General features: G+C 39.1%; 2 protein-coding genes and 1 long non-coding RNA gene across 3 annotated transcripts in view; 1 reads left to right on the forward strand and 2 right to left on the reverse strand.

Moving 5' to 3' along the window:
- Window positions 1–5,066: 5,066 nt before the first annotated feature.
- Window positions 5,067–9,819, reverse strand: oprk1 (opioid receptor, kappa 1). Its single transcript, XM_008434494.2, has 4 exons — window positions 9,482–9,819; window positions 9,024–9,364; window positions 7,501–7,853; window positions 5,067–6,672 (listed from the first exon to the last, which is right to left on the reverse strand). The coding sequence occupies exons 2-4, from the start codon at window positions 9,266–9,268 to the stop codon at window positions 6,134–6,136; spliced, it is 1,137 nt and encodes a 378-aa protein (XP_008432716.1). The 5' UTR covers window positions 9,269–9,364; window positions 9,482–9,819; the 3' UTR covers window positions 5,067–6,133.
- Window positions 9,820–18,591: 8,772 nt separating this feature from the next.
- Window positions 18,592–19,673, forward strand: LOC103479831 (uncharacterized). The gene is made up of 2 exons (XR_001777514.1): window positions 18,592–19,306; window positions 19,453–19,673. It is a non-coding gene; the product is annotated as an uncharacterized LOC103479831 (long non-coding RNA).
- A 4,467-nt stretch (window positions 19,674–24,140) lies between these two features.
- Window positions 24,141–25,723, reverse strand: part of atp6v1h (ATPase H+ transporting V1 subunit H) — a 25,457-nt gene continuing 23,874 nt past the window's right edge. The window contains exon 11 of the mRNA XM_017309894.1: window positions 24,141–24,489. Coding sequence (XP_017165383.1) covers window positions 24,420–24,489 — 70 coding nt within the window. The 3' untranslated portion in view covers window positions 24,141–24,419. The remainder of the gene's footprint in view (window positions 24,490–25,723) is intronic.

Consider the following 25,723-nt stretch of genomic DNA (forward strand, 5'->3'; position numbering starts at 1 on the left):
GCACAATTGCTAGTGCGTTTTTCAAAACAATTAGTACAAGCTGCAAAACATGGTTAATAATTTGCAAAAAGCTTGTAAAAATGGATAACGTATTTATCAAAAACCAAACGTTATGAATGACRACGTTATCAAAATAAACGTGTTTATGAACAAAATAGTCAAATKACTTTTTGTGACAGTGACAAAACAACAATTCTGATGCAGTTTTTTATTTTTTTATTTTTTTATTGCTTTCATGCGGAGGTCAACTCAATCTCCACATTTTCAAGACTAACACACATGCCTAAACAGCAGCACTGGTGGAGACACATTTTGCTTGCAAAAGGCTTTAACAGTGCCAAAACAATTCAAATATGACACAAAATCCAATATTGCCTTCACACACTTGCAACCAAGTCCATGAGCTTTCCCAGTCATTGCACAATGGACAAAATACAGCACTAGTTCAACATTTTTGTAAGTTATAAATGAAATGAAGACTATTGGTTTTATAGGGAATGACTGTTCAGCATTCAGAAACATATTTGCCTTTGACTGACATGACAAAAGCAAATGTTAATATTGTAAGATCAAGTTCATARCATGCAAACTGAACACTAGATTTAAAAAGACATTTATRAGGCATTTATAAACAAAAAAAATAACGTCAATCACCCATRAATCTCATTTCCTGCTCTTTTGGAGCACAAAACATCCTTCTAAGAAACACATTCACAATTTATGTTTTAATCAGTGACCTCTTTAGCTTGCACCTCATGTGGAACAGTTTTCTCTTTGAAAAGTGAGGCTTGTCGGATTCCTAACACAAACAAGAATCTATTACACAACCCGGTATATGTAAGAGCTAATTCACATGCACCTTGACAGACGWACACCGAGAGGAGGAAAAAAATGTGTAAATGCTGTAATCTTTTGTGATTGGAGCTGACAGTTTCATCAATTCACCCAAGGACAGATTGATTTAAATTTCTCAGTTTCTGAATCTGTCTAATCATTGCACCAATAGGGCTGTAAGCTGCTCCAGGAAACATGGATTTGAGAAATTGTTGAAGTGAAAGAAAAACTCTGCAGGGGTGCAGCTCTTAGCCCCCAAGCTTTGCTTCCGAGTGATGGTGTCTACCACTCAGCTGCAGTAATCCCAAAGATCTCAAAGGTTTCAAAAGTGTTCTTTTCAGAGTGAATTTCTTTTTTCTCTTGAGAAAATATTTGACAAATGATATTTAAAAGCATTAAGAGTTTTAGCGCTTTTTCAGTTGTTTCAGATCTACATTGTGTTATGACCTGCTCCCTTTTGAATACAGCCACTTAGTCGGCCAGCTATTTAAAAAAAATACTAATAATTATCTTTTGTGAACAAAACCCTCAAGGAATGACCCAATCAATGAAACAAACTGTCAATTGTGAAAAAAGTTTTTGACAAGCCTGGAGTCCTGGCTCATTTAGCTGCGCCACTCATGTTTTTGTATCACAACCTTGATGGAAAAGGAAATGAGATGCAAGCCAACTGTCAGTTTAAAAGCTTCAAACTTACCCTCACAGATGGAAACACAAGAAGCAAGGTGATGACAGTATGCAACAGGGGATACATATGACTTTTCATATCAGGTATATGAAATGACACTTTATCAATGTAATGCAAGGAGAATGTTCTCACCCAGAACATCAGTTGCCCTAAAGCATATCAATAGCATTTGTGATAAGGGAGACGTGGAGGTTTTTAATCATCCAAACAGGTGGCTTAGAACAACAACCTGCAGTTAACAGCTTGAACACCTTGATTGTTTGGTCCTAACAGTGAGAGAACAAACTATTTGAGAGTCAGARCAAGACTTAACAATTTTACACAATGTGAATTTTTATTTGCCTTCAGGGTATTTTCTCTTAAGTAAAATAGACAACAGCAGGTGAGAGCCGRACCCTTGACGAACTACTTCCTGCTGACATAATCTGGCTTTAGGAATGTGCAGTGTCACACTCACTAGTCTTTCAGGTGAGGCGCTTGACCTGTGGTGGGAGGTTAAGTGGTACCAGCAAGAAAKGCATAAGTTGGTCTCACCTCTATGTATGTCTTGGGCTCTGGAACCAAACTCCTRGAGAGGTGCTGGACTCTCTCCTTCCCAGTAGTTGTCCAGTTAGATTTTAGAATTTTCTATAATGAGCAAGAGAGCTTCCTCTTTGCGACTTCAAGGAATATTTACTTATAGGCCTCTGTTTGGCACCGGTCACTCCTTAAAGGATTCTCCTGTTGCCTGACCTCTTTTCACCCATGTCAGGTTACATGGTTCCACTTATTGATTTTTCATGTAGCTTCCCTCTTACTGTGATTTATTTATTTTTTTTCAATTTAAAGATGAATTATAATTTCTTTCGCAWCAATTCAGACTGCCTACTCCTCCCTGCATTTGGGTCTTCCAGCAAAATCTACATACCACACACTTGTGCTTTGCTCTTCATTCACAACTATCTACATAAATCTGTGTCATATAGACAGAACTGAAAGAAAACAGAACAAAGACATGACGCCTTTGATCACTTTAAAATCTTGCAACCATTAAAAGTAATTCCAATTGGAAATTGTTTATTTGAATTATAGCATGCTTGAACTGATTTAAATGATAATTTCTTCTTGCCCTTTAATTGTGATGACTTGCTGCGACTCACTCAGATCTTGCTGTTGTGATTGATATCAAAGGTGGATTAAAATTTAAGTGGCTTAAAAGAAACTGAAAAAAATGTGGGTGGCTTTTTGGCAATAATGACTCAATCGTGAAAACAACAACAAAAAAAACAGTATTAAACTCATTTCTCTGGACCTTTATATGTGTTGCACAGCTGACACACCTTCAGAATAACTTCTCTCGCCATTGATTTAGCGTAACCTTGATTTTCTCAGATTGGGACAMATTTTTTTTCTCCTTTCAAATTCCTCTGCAAGGCCACAGCACAAAGTCCCTTACAATTAATGGAAAAAGCCTTGGACCGCCACCGTCTTTCAGTCAGCATTCTCACCATGGAAACGCTGCCATTGTATGTGAGCTGAATTGAGTAATGCAAAAAAAAAAAAAAGAGTCATGGTAAGGTGAGAAATAATTTCATGGGTGATTTGTGTCTTCTTGGAACCCACATGGATGTGAATAACAACTGCATTTTTTTTACAGCCACACTGCCAAAAAGAAAGGGAAAAAAACCAAACTAATTTCCAACTTTTTTACTTATTTATTCTGACTTAATACTGCATTTACAAAGCGTCATTTGACACCCAAAGCTAATATACACTGAAATATCAGATGCGACACGAGGGGCACTTTGTGCATGCTTGACTCCCAGAGCTGAGCTCAAATTAAAAAGGTTTTTTGTTCATGAATAAAGTTTTAAAATCTAAAGGAAACATAATATGAGAGACAACACTGACTAACATAGTTGGGATATCAACTGTAAGACTGATAGTCTGACAAGATGCTATCATAAATATGAGTAAAAATAAAATTATTAGAAGAATGAAGGCACAAAAACAACTTCTTAATAGCACTACTTCAGTAATATAACTTTGAAGCAAATTTTTAGAACATACACAGTTCAATTCAGTCAGACTGACCACTGTATTCAAGAAAAAAGCAAGGCAGTAAAGTCTCAGGAAGGAATCTTTTGCAAGAAAAATAGCAGAATACATATTTCAGCTAATATAAGCCAAACTTTGTGACATTAGATATATTTTATGAACACGATCCAAAACGTACTGTGCTTGTGTAAATTCAGAGGTTGGTGGTTATTAAGGTTTCCTTCTAGAACACTGCCCATGTGTGTGGTTAAAACAAAGTCTGCATATTGATATTTAAATTATCCCTCCAGTATCACATAATAGGATTTATCACACATTCACAGGTGCACAAAATATCAAGCTGTAAAGATGAAGTGCTAAGCAGAAAATGTACACCCCGCAAGATAACTTTATGCTCATTAAACACGTGCGGGTGTATTTTATTTTACATATATGCTGTTTTCATATTGGTTTTAGCCTTGAAGCCCTCTCACCGTTAAGGAGATGAAATGTCATCTTCACTTTGACTAAAACTGAATCGCGAGTGAAAATGTTCTACAGTGGGCTACAGTCTCAGAGCAGAAACAGTTCATTATGATGCAAACGTCATCTCTAAAGATAAAAAAAACAAAAAAAAAACAGATATTTTTCACAACCAACCCTCTTTGGAGTTAACTGTCTGGTCRAGGTGAAAACATCTCACTTCATTTGTGATTCACAGAGAATGATCCCTGAGCAGATACTGAATATTTCACAAAGGTTTATCGCCAAAAAGGAGTTTGCAAATATGTTGCACTTCAAATCATAAAAACACCAATTAAGGACTATTGATAACAAGCTGAAAAAAATGCTTACCATTAATGCCTTTTTTTGCACATGAAAACTGAATTATTTACTGGACTGTGACAACCACTCAGGGAACATGCAGGTCAGATGAACAAAAAAATGTGCATGTTGCCACAGCAAATAGTGGAGATCTTCCAACAGCATGTGAGAAATACTGCACAGGTTCGAATCACCTTCACACTCAGTTCTACCTCCAGCTTCCATAAACAGGGAAAACATCAATTAGTAAATAAACACATTCTAATTGTGTTATCCCAAAGGCATCTTTGTACTGCACCGACTCACTAAGTTTAATTTTAAAAACGTTACTATGTGTTTGCTAAACCTAAAAAAAAATCACATAGAAAGACCAAAACCTTACTGAAGCAAAATATCTTTTTTTTAAGAGCCGCARTTATTTTGCTTTAAAAGATGGAACGTGTATTAGGCCTTCACTTAAAGTGRCCACTACAATGGACTGCCATCCAAAAACGCTTTTATTATATGTGTGTGGGTGTTTATCGTGCACACAAAAGCCCCATCATTGGACTCTCGCGTGGCGCTCCATACATTCACGCCCACTGGGCAACCAGTGAATACACATCACAGTTTCTTGGGATGCTTGTGTTTTTAAAATGAACCAGTAAACATTACAATTATTCTTCACGTTCCTCCTCGTGAATATTAAACATCTGTCGGTTTCTTTTTTCTTTTTTTCCCACATTCGTTAGCAAAAATAGCAACACTTATGTTCATCTAAATACGAAGTGAAAAACTGAGTTCTGCATGTCTGGGAAGTGAGTAACGATTTTCCAAGTGCCCCTGTTTTGTACAGGGCATGCATATTGGGATGAAGGGTGTAAAATATGTAGTTACTGGCTTGTTTCTTTCATACTTATTAATTGCTTGACCATCTTGGGATTAAAAATTTGATGCTTATTAGGCATATTGTAAGAGTCTCCAACGGACAAATAATTATTAGTTGATTCATGTAAAAGGAAGGCTGATTACATAAYCTCATTATGGAGTCTTTCCATAACATTTAAATTGCAGTTTAAATTTGTTACCATTGGCAATAATCTTTTTGGGTTTCTTTTAACCTTGTGACTGTCCCAATATCTTCCCTAATATTCCCGATTTTGCCACTCTGAAAGCGTAATGCCACACAGAAGCTGCCGTTACCGTTAACTTGCAAACATAAAACCAGGTGGATTGTGCTCAGGGACCAGGCTAAGTTCAATGAGCTGTTTAAACTCAGACATACACAATGCAAGAGAAGTTTTGATGATTTTTTGTAACGCAGTAATAATTTCACTACCAGAGTTAAAATACTACTGTCCCTTGTTGCTAATTGGATTGGATTTTTTTCAATGCAAATTAATAGACTGTGATTTTCAGACATGTTGGATTTGCAGGTTGAGGTTGCTTCCACAAGTTCAAATTCTGCCTTCATGAGAGGATCAAAATATCACATTTTGATATAAATTGAATGCATACCTAATCTGTTGGAAAAAAAAGTAAAATAAAAAAATAAATAAAAATGCAGAGACGTTGCTGTCATTCAGTCTCTTTCCTAAAACCAACTTAAGAAAGAACTGCAATATTTTAGAGACGAAGTGGGGTCAAATCATTCTTGGTTTTGGTCTTTTCATGAGATTTATTAACCAATACTGATACTACTTCTCAGATCGTGGTAGTGATTTGAGTCAAACACAGATCAATGGAGTCCTCCCAGCTCTGGTACGGCCTGGAGGACATGTTCATGGCTAGTCATACGGGCCTGGCTTGTCTCCCATCACCCCTCCCTTCGGTGGCRCAGGTGTGGTCCCGAAGCGTGCTCCTCACTCTGCTCACCCCRTGACAGTCACCGTGACCCCGTCCCCCRGGGCAGCAGAAGTCTCTGAAGCACCTCTTAAAGTTYTCRTCCAGGAACGCATAAAGGATGGGGTTGAGGCTGCTGTTGGTGTAGCCCAGCGCCACGCAGAAGAAGTAGGCAGCCATGACAGCGGTGGTCTCGGGCACGTTGGCTGACAACGCTTTRACCAGGATGAAGATGTGGATGGGGGTCCAGCACACCACAAACACCGCGACCACCACCAGAACCAGACGGGTGATCCGTCGAAGGTTGCGGTCTTTCTCGCGTGAGCCGGACAGGAGGCGCACGCTCTTCAGCCGCAGCACCATCAGGGTGTAGCAGACGGTGATGATGATGAGGGGCGCCACAAAGGCGAAGATGAAAACGCATATCTTCATCAGGGTGTCCCAGTAGGTGTAGGGATCAGGGAACTGTAAMGCGCATTCTGTGGTTCCTGTTAGATATGGAGACGTTACAGAAGAATTAGAAGAGAACATGTAAGGGGTTGGTTACAAATGCACAAAATGAGGAAGAGTATTCTGCATTAACAGATCCCAAATCTTGGTCTTCTACAAAAAAACAAAAAAAAATCAGTGGTCAACAATTACAACTATGTTCTRAAAGTTTCATAATTTTGAACTTCTTATCTTTTGATTGTAGATTCCCTACATGAATGCATAGCTCAGCCTACATCCTGCAAATGTCTTGTCTGGAACCACAGACCGAAAGTACATGGTACCTCATTGGTATACCATGCCTTGCAAATGTTTTGAACCTTTCACATTTTGTCATGATACAACCACAGACCTTTGTGTATCTTATTATTATTTAAGGTAGAACATATTGTGAAGTGGAATGATATTTATGCCTAATTTTTGTGATTTACTTTAACAAATGAAACATGAAAAAGTGTGGTGGGCATCTCTTAAAAAGCACCYGAGTCTTTATGGCAGGATGCGAACAGGTACAAAGTGTGTATGTTCTTTTGAAAGACTCTTAAAGTGCAGATGTAAGACCATTTATCACTTAGCACTGTGACGTTTTGAGGTCAGATGAAAATTATGAGTCAGTGATCTAATAGCTTCCTGTAAAATAAATGTCACAATTTTCCTGTCAAGCCTGGAAGCCTTTGTAGACTTTTATAAAATCAAAGAACATCTTTTTGAAGAAATTGAAGCAGTCAGCCAGATTAGGGTCAAATATTCTTGAGTGAAGTAACATATTAGATTGGCTTTTGGAATACGAAGGAAGACTTTAGGGAACAGAGCTGAGGCCGATGTACCGTTGTTGGTGTTGGTGCTGCCGAGGACCATGGCAGGAATCCCAGCAGCCGAGGACAGAACCCAGATGATCACATTGATGATCTTCGCCTTCACTGGCGTGCGGAAATCCAGAGCCTTGACCGGGTGACACACAGCAATGTAGCGGTCCACGCTCATCATCGTCAGGGTGAAGATACTGGTGAACATGTTGTAGTAGTCGATGGAGATGAAGACTTTGCATGCCACCTCGCCAAATGGCCAGGAACTGAGGAGGTAGTCGGTGCTCTGGAAGGGCATGGTGGTGGTAACCAGGGCGTCGGCAACCGCCAGGTTGAAGATGTAGATGTTGGTGGCTGTTTTCATTTTGGTGTATCTGCAAGGGGTGAGGATGCAAACACAGGGTACAGGCGCAGTTATGGTGTAGCTGACTTACACTGTACACTGCAAAAAGTTTAGAGTTGATACTGAGAATAGTTTTTTTTAATATATACTATTTTGTGTTTTCCCTGTCATGATGGTGGATGCTGCATTATTTTAGGCCTTCAAATGGTTCATTTGAGTTGTTCTTTTTTTCATGGTGGAATAGTTGTGCAAAATGTTTATTCAGTCTTGATGACTGAATAAACTCACAAAAATTACAYAGGGAAAAAAATTGATTGATTTACTTAATTATTTAGGAAAGTTTCAGCAGGAAATTCAACACTGTATAACTTTTTCACTCTATTCTTGCCTTTGTACGTTTCTATGAAACTCGTTTGTACACATTCCTATTAAACATAATTMATTTCTCAGGTAAAGGCTGCATTTGGTGCATTGTTTGATGCAACATTCTGATTTTTGGGAAAATATTGTGGTAAATAAGACATAAGTGTTAGTTATGCACCCCGGATTTCCTTTAACGTAAAAAAAACAAAAAAAACAATCACTGTAATAATGGGATGRAATCATCGTTGTAGACTAAATTGTTCAGCTGTCCTGCAGAAATTCTGGCGCAAAGTAAAACTTGTGGACACCTAATAAAATGATAATAAAGATCGGTCCTTTCATCCCTCTTTTGCTGACATCTGAATCAGTATTCCAAGCTTTGCATTGGGCTTCTCGCAGGACCTCACGCGTAATTGAGCGGAAGACATTTAATAATGAAAAATAAGATGTGCAGCTTCTACAAAACCTTACGGCTAGGACGGTAGTTCAAAGATTAACGGAATAAAAAGGAAAACACATGCTACTGTTTCCGTAGGGTCGAAATCCACAATCCCACAAAGGAGACTTCACTGAGACAAACAGAGAAAAATACACTATATATGTAAATATTAAAAAAAAAAGTAAATATTTTTGCTACGTGATGTACTGGTTGGAGTTGAACTTAAACAGAAGGCATTCATGACTGCCGCTGAAAAGATACTCAGCAGTCTCACAATAACGCGCCGCTCCTGTGCGCGCATTTTGGCTACGTGGGGCGCCTGACACTTACAGACATGTTACAAAAACCGCACACAAACACGCATACGCACAGGCGCACATACCAAGCATCCGAACTCACCTAATGATGACATACATCACCAAACAGTTGCCCACCAAGCCCACCACAAACACCACAGAGTAAACGGCGACTATGATGGGGATGATGGGTGACATCGGCTCAGGTTCCGCGTCCCAGGTGCCGTTGGGGGTGTAGTTGAAGATGTCCGACAAGCCGGGCTGCCAGGTGAAGTTCGGGACGCACTGGCCCGGCTGGCCCAAGGGACAGCGGTCCTCTTTGAAAATGTGCACCACGCCGCTCTCCATGGTGCTGAACACTGGCTCTCCTTTTTCTTTTTCTTCTTCTTCTTCTGCTGCTGCTGCTACTGGGCGCAAACTCACCACCCGAAACAAGTGAATCGCCTAAGTAGGGCGGAAGAAGGTAGCATTTTCAATTGAAAACAAGTCTCAGTTTGTTGTGAGGGAAAACTACGCGCAAAAGCTCAAGGACATCTTCACACAGGAGCAAAACCACCTTACCTCTTTTTAGTCCTTTCCTTCCTCTCAAAAAAGCTCCTTTCAAAGAAACCAAGGTTGATTAGGAGGAGCTATGAGGACTCTCGACCAGAAAATCGGATGCAGAAAAATATGAGCTGAAAGGGCAGGTTTCTATGCAGAGTGTGCAGGAGGAGGACAATTCACAGGCTGTGCCACCGCTGCGCGCCCGAAGGTGCGCACTGGAAGCCCGCACTGCTCATTCAGTGACATCAGAGACTGAGCCAACACATATGACAGCCAGCAGATAGATAGGTTCAGAACATATGCAGTCAACTTCTGTCAGACTTTACTTAGATTAGAGTGATTGTTGTATTACTAATGAACCCGCAAACATGTGATAGCGTATAGATGGTGACCTTTGAGAACTGAGCTGTCCTAATCCTCAAAAATCTTCAAACTTTTTTTTTTTTTTGTTACCATAGAAATGTTAAAAGTAAAAAAAATCAAAAAACAAAGTATGATTGGTATGAGTAGCAGTATCATGACTTGAGAAAACTTTCCCTCAGCAGGGGCCAGTCAGATAAGAGCAAAATGCAATTTTTCTTTTTGGCCGGCAGCTAAACATTTACTCTGCACATCACCCTGAATGTATTATTTCCTTGGTGAACCACGGTAGTGTTGGCATCATGCAGTGGATATGTTTTAATCTATCAGAGAAGAGGAAGTTGGGTGAACTTCACTCAATATAAGGCCGTTTTAGGAGGAAACTTGTTAGAAGCTGCAAGGGATGTTTGTCTTGGATCTGTGTTCTACTTCTAAGTTAGAAAATGACAGAAATGTTTGACAAAGCGTCAATTTACAGCACTGAATACAGACGCACGACTCATTTTCCACACTTTTATTTTGTAAAATGCGTCAGTTTGTGCTGCTCTATCAAGCAAATCCCCACTGCATATGAGACTGCAATGTGAGTAAACGTGTAAAAAGTATGTGGTGAGAATACTTTGGCAAGATATTGCAGGACTTCAGTGCAAAACAAGCACCTCACTTAAAAGGTGTGACTGCAGTTTTCATCAACAGGGTAAGGATTTCATAAAGTATTGCAAACAAGATTAAACACGAAAACAAGGAGGAATCTGGAATGGCTTCAAAGAAAATTAAAAAAAAGACTTAATTACCTCCTTAGCTCCTTCTGACTCATTTTTTTTTCTTCTTTTTTTTTTTTATCAGCGTTATTTTTGCTCGGAACAAAGACCAGCCCCAATTTCACCAAAGATTCTCAGCTGTGTGGTCTTGTTGTTGCACACAGCCTCTTTCATGTCCATCACTGTTCCTGTTTTATCAGTTCCGTTTTTCTCTCCGCCGTAACGCCACCCTCACACAACAACGTCACGGCTCTGGAGGCTCAACATGAAAAGACACAGAGGATCCAGATGAAGAAAGCTCCTCTTGACTTAAATCACATGCTTCCCCACTCGAGCAGCCCCTCTGCTCCCTCCTGCAGGAGATATGAGACAGGTTTCGACCAGCGCGTCATTAGGCAGGTGCTGTTTCCCTTCCCTTTCTTTCATGCACTAACAGTAGTTGCTTAGAGACCCATCACAGCCAGGTGTTTGCTTGAGTGACAAAGGCTTTTCGTCATTGTGTTCCCACATTGTCAAGACCGTCCTCGCTTGACTTTGCGAGGCGGCCCCTGTTTGTCAGTACAAATATTTGATAAAAAAAAGAAAAAAAAACCATTTCAGAGGTCCAACTTGAACCTTGAACTGAGAACGAGTGAATCACCTCCTATGTTGTGCGAGGGACTCTGTGAAACAGTTGCAGTGTTTACCTTTAATCTTAATATCGCAGTGCCAAAGGTCTGTTTATTCACAGATACAATCAGGTCTGCCTCTTCTGGCACTCGAAGCAATGATTTTTTTTTTTTTTTCAAAGGAAGGATGGCAAATGGCTTTTATGTTGCCTGCGGAAAAAAGGTCAAGGGTAGCGGTGCTTTTTTTTTTACAGCCCTTTTTTTCTTGTTACGCTCAAAACTTTGGGTACTATCCATTCAATTCCTAAAAACAAGGAAGTGAGATCCTGGTTTAGGATGCCTCAGCATCTAAACTGAACAAGGCTTATCACTTTAAGAAAATTATCAATCTTGGCTTTGTTGCAATAACTAACTGTACCAAAATAACCAATTTGTGTTTTCCCATGTCAAAAAAAAAAAAAGAAAAAGAAAAGCGAGGAAAATTGCTGCAGAAAGCTTGGCTTGGTATTGATGTTGCCAAAACTAACCGTAATAAGTTGAGTGGTAATTTTATTGGTTCTGACGTTGTTGATCTAAGAGCAGATGAATGCTGGAAATGAGAGTAATGAGAGGAAAATGAGTGAAAAGTGGTGGATCCACACACTTTCAGAGCTACTGATCTCTGTACAGCTGGAGGAAAGCAAAAGCAATGAAAACTTTTAAATTACCCCTGACAGGACATCTATTATTAATATTCAGTTCTGGTTTTCACATAAGTGGCAATAGGGAGGCCATTGTTGAATGGTAAATGGACTGAATTTACATAGCAGGTTTCTACTCATATGGACCTCTCAAGACGCTTCACACTATAGGCTCATTCACCTCAGTGCTCAGAAATGTGCGCCCACTTCTACACTTAGCAGCATCACAGCGTGGAAAAGCTTTTCTTCAGGAATTCATTCAATTTTCTTTCTATTTTTCCGGTTCACAAAAAATGTCATCGGAGGAATATAAACAGGTCCAACTTTTTTTTTTTTTTTTTTTAGAGCGCTGTACAGAAATACACAATAAAAGGAATCAAAACCACTCAGTCATGTAGACACATTCAACTCCAAGTACACACTGTTTGATCCAGTTATAATACAACGAGGTCAAACGTTGGCGGGTATTATGCATAACTGACTTTTTTGAGTTTTATTTAATGTTGTGATGTTATTCCATCATCAAACACATACCTGGAGTGTTGCTTTGAYTCATTCGTGAATGTCTGAGCCATTTGGGGGTGACTAATCGTTTGAGCATACAATGTTTTAGCCCATTTAAAATTTAGCCCATTTAGCCCAAGCTCCGTCTTGGAGCTTCGCTGTTCACCTGAGCTCCCGCCCCTCACCAGACTGGCAGCAGCACCAATTAGCAAAGAAACGCCTGGTGGAACTAAGCGTCTACTGAGCTTACAAACTACAACGTTCCTATAGGAACGGTTATAAACGGCAAAAAATGGAGGCCACATTCAAGGCATCAGATGTGGCTATGATGCAAGTCAAATGTCTTTTGAGTTGTTTTTGATATATACATCATTTTGATTACAACTGAAGGTAACATAGTTCCTTGATCGTGCTATGAAATGACACCATGTGCCTGGATAACATGTTGTACTCCCCCTTTAAAGAACTCCAGCTGATTCCATCGAGTCGCTGACATTTCAGCGAGCCCTTCTTCTAAGCAAGCATGTAGCGACGGKGGACAGGGAAACAAGACAGAGTAAAAAGGGAAGGATGAATGGAAGTACAGGGCGACCCTGGAAGAAAACCTGTTAGATGCTGCAAAGCAATCAAAACATGAGGTTCAGCGTCCAACTGGACAACATCACAGATAAAATGATTTAGAAAGAAGCACGTTCATGTTGTAGAGCAGCAGCGCTAAAGTACCGAGAATCTGTGGTAAGATTTTAAATATGCTGCTTGAACATTTAATCAAGTTAATTTATTAAGAAAAATGTATCTTTTTTTATCTTTAGATGGAAAAATTTGATAAAGATGTACCTCAAAACACTGGCATCTGTAATTACACACTTCAGATTTTCACTTGTAATTACTTCAGAATTACACACAACTTCCTGTTGGTCTATCACTTCAAGTAGCAGTGAATATATATTGAAGTTTGTGGTTGTAGATTGACAAACTGTGAAAACGTTAAAGCGGCATGAACAACTTTGCAAGGCATTAGACTGTTTTCAGATACAAACAAACCTAAAATACCAGTGATATTGAAATCTAGAACATTATATAATCTGACCAAAGATAACTTTGATTATCTTCAATATCAACTAACTATTAAAATATAAAGCATGTGGGTTGAACACATTGGGTTGATAAAATCCTTTGATTCTTACATTAGGGAAATTAAGAAATGAAACATAATACCCAAACGATGTATACAGTTTCTCAAAAATTATGACACAAAATGTATACATTTATGAAACAAAAACAGAAGCGTGACTGTCTGTCCTCATCACTACATAAAAAGAGGATTCTGATTCTAAAGTCCCTGTTGAGTAATGCAGAATACGGGCCTGTATAGTTTATACTTCAGTGAGGGAGATAGAYGGTCCCTTTACGCCATTATCTCCATTTTTAGCCAAGAAAAAAAACCCACAAAAAACCGACTTTATTCAAAGCCATTCAGTCCCTCTGCAGCACACTCTGTTGCATATACATCTTAGAGTAAATATAACACAATCTTTACATAAAACCTCATCCTGGTTCCATTTTTATAAAACTGCACAATGCTCAGAACACTTTCCCAGGACCCATTTGGGAGAACAAAATTGTATACTATTTTATACCATTAGCGGAGCCTCTATATGTCTGTAGAGATGTGGCACTCACAGGGGATGGAGGTGTGCGTTTTAATGCACTCCTTTTTGTTAAGTGCAAATGTTCAAACTGAGGGAAGATTGGTAAATTGCTTCTTTAAATAAGCATAAAAAATGTGTTTCTTGATAGGAATGTGTATTTACAACAACTGTGGKTTTTTTTCACTAATGTTTACAAATTATATTCTGAATTTTCTGATGCATAATCACTCAGCGTTTGAAAGGGGAGACAGAGGTTTCATAAACGTGCTTTTTTAAAATTTTTCCACTTATAAACCTGTCATTGCCAAATTAAATGCTTCACCTCTTGAAAACGAGGAATCCAAAATTCCTGAGAATAAACCTTTTTTTTTTTTTTTGGAAAAGGTTTTGAAACTTTTTCAGCCTGCGGCTAAGGGTTTTGTAGTCTTRCAGTAATAAATATTTACCTCCTCCTTCCTGATGGATCCCTTTAAGTCCTGTCATACTGAACAGCAGAGTAAAGGAAGAGGTGAAGAGGTGTGCGTGTGCGTGTGTGTGTGCGTGCGCGTTTGTTGGGGGTGAGGGTGGTGTTAATCTGTGACCTGTTCTACAAAGCCGCTCCAGCTCAAGGACAATAACAGACCCCAGGGCGTGTGGGGTTGTCTTGTCTGGGCTCTCAGGTGAATCATTATTGTTGAACTCTCAGATCGCTGCAGGTTTTYCTTAATGACTGCTTTGTATTTGGCATAAAAAGCAGCATCCTCAGTGGATGATGCATGTCTGTGCGGTGATAAAAGGGGACAAGGGTTACGCATGTTTTAAAATAGCCAAATCAGAAAGTCTGCTGCATTCRGTCCGCTGAATCGATAGTTTGTAAAACCACCATTTTTGCCCATTCTTCTTTTGAAAATATCTCAAGTCCATCAGTCACACTGGATGGCAAGAGTCAGAGTAGAGAAGCTTAACACCACAGTGTGTAACTTAAGCTAAAAATTAAAGGTTTTTAATATATCTGTTAAAACTGTTACCATATAATGACAGTATAAGGTAAGACAGATAATCTGTTTGCATTCTCCCAGTGTTCCCAGGGCTAACTACAGAGATACAAACCACAATRAGTAACAATCACAGCRARGAGGATGGTCTCAGCACTGTCAATCATGTTTGCGTATATGTCGCTCACATCCTCCCCCTTACTCTCTGCTATGCTTCTCCTTGTCAGCAGAGCCTGCCACGACTGCACAGGCTAGCATAGCTACTGATGACGGTGGAAAAACAGTTTTCCTGGAATGGTTAGTTGTTTTTCCGCCAGCGCATACACAAGATTGATTGACGGCACTACGATACTCCTCCTGGCTCTGACTGGCTGTTTTTGACCGGAAGCGGTGCATTTCTTCGGCAATAATGAGATACTTTGGCAATAGTATCTCAGCGAAAAGGTGGAGGAGGTCGAACTTTTCACAGATAATCAGWTTATCTACTTCACTGTTACAACGACATGTTGACAGTTTAAACATATATAAAAAAACACCTTTTTGTAAAAGTTATACACTGTAATGTTACGTCACACATCCCCAATCGTATTTAGCTTTGGACTTTATAACACACAAATATTGGATCTAAACTATTTTGCTGCAACAGAGGCTGTAATATAGTCCTTGTATCTCTAAAAGTTAAGCTTCAATTGTTTGACAAGATACTGTGCAACAGTTCCTGCAAACTATAGAAAGTGTTCAGTTCTCTGGTCATGGAATTCAATGCTTAGTGTAAAACTTTCTTCATTACTGAATCAATAAGCAGAAATGGCAACAATTGGTTTCCTGGCTCTAAAATAAGTGTTAATTTTCCCAAACAAAGACCAAGAAATATTACAGTTCCCCTCCTTGTATTTAATGTTTACATAAACTGAGCMRRTCACACCTTCCAACGTGTTATTTCTGGTGTGATGATCCTCTACTCAATATGTCATCAGATATAAAGGCATGAACGGCGCAGTCACTGCAGCAGCCCGTCCCCCAGCTGACACTCAGGTGAAGCTTTGCATGCAGACGCTGTTCCGCCTCGCAGAGATCATCACCTGCACATCCAGGCCGTCCAGATGGCCGGTCACCTCAGCTCTGTGTGATTCTCTGTTGTTGTTTCCAAGTCGTGATCGGCACGTACCGTTTCCTCGTCCCGGGCGATTCAGCTGCAGCGCTGGACGCTGCTGAGGCGACCGGTTTGTGGCAAACACACCGAAGGCCCGGAGGAGCAAACAAATGGGGCCAAAAGCAAGCGCTTGATAAATGAGTTGTTCATGATGTACACACAGGTCAGTTCACATTTTTATGTAAACCTCCTTGAACACATTGGTGGAGAACATTTTCTGTGTCTTGACTAGGCCTGTCACGATAACAAATTTTGCTGAGAGATTAATTGTCTCAACAGTTATTGCRATAAACGATAATATTGTTTGAGGACCATTTCAAAAATGATGTAGCGGTAATGGCATAATAMCGCAAGCACGWCCTGCCAAAAATAAATACACTTTGTTTTCAAAAGAACACTTAACGCTGGAACTGGTAAACAAAATAAACAAAACAATCAAAAACAAAAAATAAAATGGACTCTGTTAGCAAAAAAAAAAAAATGCACTTGAATAAAAACTAAACAAAACATAAAACCGAAGTGGAAATGAAAACTACATTCAACCAAGAGTACAGATTATGAACTCTGTATACTGTATACTCGATAATCATTAGGTTCAGATGGAGAAGATGAGCCCCTCCGACTACCTGATGCAAATAGTTCACTCCTCCTTTACGCTAAGGAAATGAAGGGAGAGGTCAGAGGAGAGCACCGGAGTCCAGCCTTTTTTCATCCAGTGCCATCAATAGAAAGAGAAGAAGGCAGGAAGAAACGATAAAGTCGATAAATCAAGATGAAGCCGATGATTTCAATTTATCATGTGATTAATTGATATATTGTTTATCGCTGCAGGCCTGGTCTTGACACRTCTATCCTTCATGCGTGTTCTTCTCTGAATCAGAGAGTTTATATGTAGTCAGAAACGACTTGCATGCTGAATGGCAAACGTCTAGAGTATAGCAATAGGAAGAAAAGCCTGACATGAAATGATACAGAGTCCTGGACCAAATCGATGTCTCATGCGAGGGTTAAAACAGTAGAACGGTTAGGTCCCATGCAGCTGCGATCGCATAACAGCCAGCTGCTGGTCAGCGTGGCCCTGTAAGCACTGCATTCACCGAAACATCTGAGGACGAGCCTCCCAGCGGTACGTGTGGGTTCAGTGTGTAATGATTACAGCGAATTTGAAAGAAAGAAAGAAAGAAAGAAAAAAAAAAGATGTGCTTTTAGAACAAGTAGCCTACTCGAAAACACAAGAGGCAGTGTGGCAAGGCTGCAAAATGATAATGTTTTTCTTTCTGAGCTGGAGAGAGGAGAACATTGAAGCAGACCTAAAATAAGCTCCTTTTCTCTTTTATTTGGCGTGACAAATAAGGAGGAAAATACATATTTTATTAGCTCTTTCCAGGTAGTAATATTAAATCTAAATGAGCAGAAAGCTGTTAGCGTTTGAAGTATTCTGTGAAGAAGAGCGGTCACTGAGCCGTACAGTAGGGCAAGTTATAAGCACTGTTGCCTCATGGGGGGRAAAAAAAAGGTATGAGCAGCTACGGCTGGTGCTTCTCTCTGAATGTTACCCGACACAAGGACATTATTTTTCTCAGAAACGTAGGATTTCAAAACTTCCGTCGCACCAGACAAGTGGATTTTTACGACGCTGCACACGTGTGCATCTTGTATAACCAACAAAGCAGCTGGTGACTTGGTGTTCGCAAGAACCCGCTGATGTACCACCGGGCTGCCTTTGTTTGGCCTTACTGAGTCACCAAAAGCAAAGAGCTTGACAAGGAAATTGTTTTTGCAAAGAATTGCCACGACTGGCGTAAAAAGAAAAGAAGAAATGATTCTGTTTCACAAGTCTCCAAAGATGAAAGCTCTCTGAGCTGACTAACCCACAGAAAGGTTTGCTCAAAAATAGATTTTGCGACCTTAAAGGGGAGGAACGAGGGATGGCTGAGSTAGGTGTTGTATAAAAATGACTTTTTTGAACTTTATATCATGTTATAATGTTGTTCTATCATCAAAAAAATAATTGAAATGTTGCTTTGATTCGTCCCCGTTTTCTACCCCTATCCCACACAGCTCCTACAGACTAGTGGCAGCAGCAATCAGCAAACACCTACTGAGCCCGAAKAACGTTTATAATGGMAAAAAGAGMAACGTTGCTTTGATAACATGCTGAAGACRCAGTGGAGCTTCTTAAAGAGACAGAGGCCAACTTCAAGTTGACTACTTGACTGTGCTATAAAATATGCCTGGAAAGTACATAAAATACCACCCCTTTAAGGCCAGAAAAGAGTTCTACTCACTTCAGCTCAACAATGTCACTTAAAAACAAAACACAGCACTGCAGCCAATCAGCATGAAACAAACAAGCAGCCGTATCATTGCTTTCTAACGACAGGGATGTGAGCGCGCTCGTAATCTTTAAACAATCCACTCAGAGCTATTCATTTCTCACTAGCTCTGCATCAACAGTGGCTTGCTGGGCGCAGACCGTTTCCTGTAGGACTAATTCCCTGCAGCCTGGTAGCATGCAAACAGAACTCAGCAGGAGCGTTATWACCGGGCACCTGTCACTCGGCCGTGAGCTATACGGAAAGACGCCTCTCAGATAGAGTAATTCCAGTTTTCACACAACACCACTGATTTCGCAGCAGGACTTGGAGGCAATCTGCGTTTTGCTGCGGCAGACATCAGCGTCACTGTCAGGCGGAGGAGCAAAGCAGGGACGGCACATGTGCATATGCGATTCTCTTTCGACGGGGGCTTAAATGGAACTTCGTGCTGGGTGGCTGTCGGCACAGAGTCTTGTTTTGATCGTCGCTATGGGAACGGACAGCGTCTGACCCACAGATACGAGAGCAAAGGGATTTGATCGATAGACCGAGGCAACATTAGGTTTCTTCAGCTAAACCAGACAGATGAGGATGTCAAGTCTGAGCAATTTGAATGCGCGAACCAGAAACATCCCTGCTAATATTCAGAACAGTCTCCAATCTAATGAAACATAGGAAGGACGCTGCTTCATGGGAGTCCTATCATCTGAGCACATAAACACACAGCCTAAGGGACAAATGTGTGCAGCATAATGATAATTTAAAAAAAAAAAAGCCAGTGGGGAGCAGGAACCATTTGTCTCAGGGTCCAGAGTTCAACTCGGATGGTGCAGGTGAGCGTGCGCTGGGATCACAATGTGCCAGCCACAGGAAACAGTGTTTGCAGAGCAAGGCGAGGCCAAGCTACTGCAGCCAGAGGCACTGAGCCTCTACATAAATATTGACTTTACGTTCATCCCCTGTTCTCTCCACCTTTCAGACGCGAAACCACGAGGGACGAGTACGTCAGAGTTTCCGAAGAAGAGCCTGATTTGAATGCCTCCTAACAAACACGAAGGACCGGTTACATGCTCAAGAGATTGTAGGCGTTTGCGCTGAATAGGCGCTCTTTGTTTACCAAGGCCAGAAACCCTAGCGCGCAGGGGAATAAGAAGGTATCTGTCGGAAAGTTTAAACAGCTGTGTGTTTTTGAAAAATGTTGATTGAGTATAGTTTGGTTTCTGCAGAGCACAGAGAGCTGGGGGAAACAAATCATTCCCTTGTGGAGTTTGACTTTGTAGCATTGAAGGCATATGGAAGTAGATTTCCTCTGGGTGCCACGAGGGATGTGTGTCTATCAGCTGAAGCAGACGGTATCTGTKGTACATACAAATAGGGAGGTTTGCAGAAGTTTTCATACCTCAGGGCAAGTACTACAGTTTGTTGATWTTTTTTTTTTTTGGGCGAAAAGTTYTAAATTCAACTCCAGCAGCCAAACAGCATGAAATAATTTCTTCTAGCGCATTTCTGTTTACTGAGTTGAGAAAATATTTGTCAGGCGTGTCCAATATCTTCAATGTGGCCTCAGTAAAAATGTTAGGCAATCTGTATTTTAATTTCTTACCAAGATGTCCATGTTTGTACTGTARATGGCCATGAATCTCATTAATTTTGAGCTTTAAAACTATTTATTCAAAACAGTTGTTTTGTTTTGTTTGGTAACATGTTAAATTAATATCAAACACAAAAAATAGGCAACCAAGTCTTTTTTGTTTTACAGATTTAAATTTACATACACCCCCACCAATATTTAGTTAAATATCTTTTAGCAAGTTGAACCTTGACCATGCAGTTTTTTTCATTCGTCATCAGGCTTCTGGCATGATTCTGGCAGGATATTTTACCACCATTTTAGAAGAGATGGGAGATTGGTTTCCACGCATTGATGAAGCTTTACAGGCTGCAATCTTGCCGACTACAGTTCCTCCTTCAAAATCGACACTTGCGACGTCAACTGAACTTTTATGGTCCAATGAGACGAAAAACTGAGCTGCAAAACAAGCAAACTTGAGAGAGCTGTATCAACTTTCAAGCATGGTGGTGGAAGCAGCATGCGCTGTTTAGTGTCAGCAGTCCTGCATTGGATGAAGTAGGTGGAAGAAATAAAAGGGGAATATCTCAAAATAATTTAACTTCACACTGGCTAGCCACAACATGGACACAATGAGGTGTTTCTAATTGGATAATTATTCCAAACACACATCAAAACCAGCTTTGGGTCGGATAAAGCAGTTTGATATTAAATCCTGGCTGTGGTTGAGAAGCTGCTCTCACATTTCTAATTGTAAGCAGATCAGTTGTTCATGGCAAGTAAAGTTTGTAATTTCTCTGCAATGTTCTAAAGGCCTTTTATGCAAATATCAAGGGTATGTAAAGCTCTGGAAAAAACTAAGAGACCTCTGCAATGAACCCCATTGAAAACCTCATGGTTGTTCCACCAAATGTTGATTTCTGAACTCTTCCTGAGTTAAAACTTTAGTATTGTTGTTTCTAAATGAATATGAACTTTTTTTTCTTTGCATTATTTGAGGTTCATAAGCTCTGCATCTTTTTTTTTTGTCATTTTGACCATTTCTCTTTTTCTGCAAATAGAAAAAAAAAATTTTTGCTTGGAATTTCAGAGACATGCTGTCAGTAGTTCATAGAATTAAAGAACAATGTTCATTTTGCTCAAACATAAACCTATAAAAAGTAAAATCAGAGAAAGTGATCATTTTAAGTGGTCTCTTAAAATGATACATTTTCCAGAGCTTTATATGCACATTTGAGTTTGCATGTTTTTTCTTGTGTTCTTTTTTTTGTTCAGATAGATCAAGTCAGAATTATCCTGGAAGCTTACAAATAATTAAAAAACTAAACTAGAAACATGAAAATAACCACATTTGTAAAACCTCAAAATGATTTATCACAAAATATTACAAAAACAAATCATGCTACAATTAGAGCATCTTTGTTGTTTTTATCTTAAAGAATCTGCAAATCAGATATCATTTTAGTTTCACCTGTCTCTCTGCAGGTCCAGTAGGACCTAAATGAAACATTTACTGTAAGTTCTTGCGTTTGATTTTTACTTTTTTTGTGAAATGATCATGGGAACGCCCTGTCAAGACACCAAAGTGATTATTCCAGCTGGTTAAAACACAGATGGGATTTTGTTTTCTTCTTCAGGGACTCATTACAGACTAAAGCAACATGAAATTCAGCACTCAGAACTATTAGAGTTGCAGAACAGCTGTGGGTGTCGTTTCTTTAGCTCAATTTAAATCTAATCTTGAGTCCTTTGGTAACATTTCCCTTCATAGAAAAGTAAACACATCTAAGCAACTCGCAGCTGCGTTCAGGTGAATCATCCAACATAATTACAGAGAAGCTGTGCAAAGTTTATGTTCAATCAAACTCGGATAACAAGAAAGTAAATGCTTAGGATTTAATTCAAATCGTGACGGAAATGCCAGCTCAACGCATCATTTGAAACTGATGTTAGAGCACAAAATAATCTCAGAACTGTTGTAAGAGGCTGTTGTTCACATCAAATGGATTATGTCGCAACAGATACTAAACGTTTGGGATGTTAAGGTTTTCCTTGTATCTACACAGAAGAAAGTCAGCATGTTATGTGTCAAATCTTTTCACATGTAAGCAGCGTAGCTTTGTCTGGGATGTGTGTTTTGTGCCGAAGGCTGTGAAATATAAAATTGGTACCAACTTTGTCAGGGTTTTTTTTTTCACATTTGATTATTACTTTAACGAGATGAGAGTTCCGTGCTTGGTACTTAGTCCATGAGAACCCCATGAGCTTGTAAAATCACAAGTGCTTTTTGAAAGTACAACCTTCAAGCATCTATGGAAAAAACTTCATTCAGCTCACATTTCTGTGTTTAAAGATTTATTTTTTGTTGTAATGTCTTGATTATAAATGTTGTGTTTTCAATTAGTGCAAGCAAAAAAATCCTCATAATTAACAGAAAAACAGCCCAATGCTATCCTCACTCTATCAGACATTATGACACAATGCTCTCGTAGCATCTCCCAAACCCAGACCCCTCCACTCAATTTCCACATTAAGGGGCAATATTTGTGAATTCAGCAGACACGCCTCCACTTCTCTAGACTCAAGTGACGTTTTGCAGAGCAGTTTGTGGTCCAAGGTGTTGATGCAGCAACTTAGCAATAATACATCATACCATGAGGCTCTTTCTATATATCGTTTTTGAACTAATGGCATCTCTGCACATTGTTTTTGAACAATATACAAATGGCCATGTTAAGTTAGGTCTGCTACAATTGACTTTGCAGAAAGTAGGTGACCTCTGCACACGATGCGCCTCCTTCTTTGTGCTGGAAATCACTGAAGGCCTTAGAGCGACCCGTTCTTTGACAACATGTTTGCGGAAGCAGACACCAAGCCTCAGTGCTGAACTTTATTAGTCGTGTTTTGAACACCTGAATTCAATAGTCTGCAGTTAAAGGTGTCTTTAAGTTGAGACGCTCATCGCACCGAATGTTTTGTCACGGCCACAACAATTAACCTGCAGCTGTTAGATTTGTAGACCTTTTGCTGGTAAACTTTGAAAAGAGAGCAGTGCAGATGATGTTCCAGCAAAAAATAGGACAACACTGTGTTTATAATTATTGGGCATTTATGCATTTTCACCTTTCATAATTTTTAGGCAGTTTCAAACCGACAGACTCCATGGAAGGACGGCTTATTACCAATATAGAAAAAAATGGTTGCTATATTGGTCACTAGTTTTTTATTTTTAAATGTCAAATATTAATTGGAAAGTTGTGGGGTGTCTGATGAAAATAAATAGATGAAATGGGAAAATGGGCTTTTCATTTAGCTGAGTAATAATGCAGCACAATATTAGCTGCCTAATAACTGTGCACATATATTCTCCTAAAAAAAATAAAAATAAAAATAAAAAAAAAGCCCAAACTTCACTCTTAATTTCTTAGAAATTCACATTTGACATTTATTAATAGCTTGGATTAACTAAAATGTAGTTTGGGATTAATAAAAATAATTCTCACACAGTGAAATTCAAGAAGTTCAGATCCCACCATGCAACTCTGGCAGCTTTGGAAAGCAGCTCACTGTCATGTGACTCTAAGTGTAGCCCGTCATTGAAAGATCGGATTGAGTTGGGAGTGATGAGTAGACAGAGCATCATTTTCAGAAGGTGTCCTTTAAAGGGCTGGGTGATCCGAGTCTCATTTTATTGAGAAAGTCGGACAGTGAGGTGTTGAACCAAAAATCAAAGGGACCTGTCAAAGTCAGTTATTCGATCGACAGTTTGGAAACAAAACGTTTGATAGTTGTACAAGATTCATGACTGCTCGTTAATTCTGCCAATATATTAAATGCACGTGCATATATCCAAAATATTGAGTTACATTTGCTGGTGAAAATTAATTGGAAATGGTACATTTAATGTCCAAGCTGTTTTATACTACCCTGTTAATTTAAACCAACTTTAAGAGTTGCAAATTTGACATAAAAATCTTGTTTTAGGAGTTTCAAACATACCGTATCATAAGCCTTCACAGATAAGTTTCCAAACACGTTGGGTCTCTCCTATATATTAAATAGGTTTCATGACTTTAAACACAAAGTTACAACACATCTAAATCAAGTAAACATCTTTATTGGTATTCATCGAATGTTTTACAAGTAAGACTTAAATATCTTGCAGTTTTGTACATCACAGACACATCACTAAGCTCAAGTCACAACATCAAAAGGCTAAATCAGTTCACAAGGAGGATCAGGGGAGGCGCGGCCAGACGAGGGAAGCACAAAGGTGGAGCTTTTAACTAATTTATTACAGGAAAGCTGATTACAGTGCAGTTCTTAACTCATCCACGCAACAACACACACAAACACAAACGCAGAAGAAGAAGAGTTCAGCTCCGAGCTGCCACAGCCGGAGCCTGCTGTTGGTCAGAGGACTGCAGCTGTCTGCCCAGATATTCCCTGTAAAAGAAAAACAATTACTTATTATGAATCGTTCTCTTTCAACCAATAAGAGCAGAATATTGCAGCTAAATTGTTACTTTTTGTAGAAAACAGTAAAACGTAAATGCTTTTGATGCGTCAACCGGCTTGTCGCTTCATAATTCTACAAAGTGTTTATGTAAATATGAAAAGTGATTTTTGGTAAAAACAACCACCATTCTCTTATCAAATTTTGGGTTTTCACACATAAGACCAGAAATTATCTGATCTTTTCCAGACACTCAGTTGTACTTGTGATCGAACGCTAAGTGCATGAAATCTCAAAGCCCAGATCCCACCATGTCATTTAAGAAGACAAAGACAAAAGGGAAACGGTGGTGAAAAATAAGTTGTGCCTGAAAAAACAAAGTCCTGATAAATGCAGGAAACTTAATGTTTTAGTGATGCCTTTTTACCATGACTGTGCAATGTTATTTTGTTTCAATTAACATTACATAAATAAGGTTTGAACTACACACAGACATTACACAAAAACAGTAAAAAGTGTGCTATGTCTATAATAGTTAGTTTATGATAAACTTTCTTTTTCATTTCCTTTTTCTACTTGTGCTGAAATGACAGTAGGTCTTGTATTMATATGCAGTCATATTCAATAAATAAAAATATACGTTCCAATAAGACCCATTTGTCAGATTGAAGTGACCTTTATGAAAATAATCTTTAGGAAGATATAAATTGTTTTTATTACGCCTACATTTCTGTATGTTTTCTGGATCTTCATTAGGGTGAGGTATTGAGTCAATCTTAAATGCTGTGTTTTTTATCATCTGTAAGTGGAAAATCCTCTTGATTAACATTAAATAAAGGCTTGAACAAAGTCTGTGTGCAGTTTAATCTGCATAATGCGTTTCATTTAATGAATTGAGTTAATAAAAGGAATGAACATTTACATTTCTTTTTTTTAAATGACTGTTTATGTAGGGCTAGCTGTGATGGACAGATCCCACCTCTTGTATACCAGTGGAGGATTTTCACTCCTTTTAGATCATATGCCGCCATTTTGACAGTGGAAGAATCATCTCTATCTGAAAATACTGATATTATTTGCAGTCCAAGCCACTAATTCCTATCATCCACATTCAATTTTAAATTATCCCTTCAAGTTTTAATTGCCTTCAATTTATTTTTTTATATAGGATTATTATAAACATTGCTTCTCTGGCAATAAATATAAAACCCTCATGGGGGGGGG

This window comes from Poecilia reticulata, linkage group LG17, assembly GCF_000633615.1.
Source record: "Poecilia reticulata strain Guanapo linkage group LG17, Guppy_female_1.0+MT, whole genome shotgun sequence".
In the NCBI taxonomy this organism is placed as follows: Eukaryota; Metazoa; Chordata; class Actinopteri; order Cyprinodontiformes; family Poeciliidae; genus Poecilia; species Poecilia reticulata.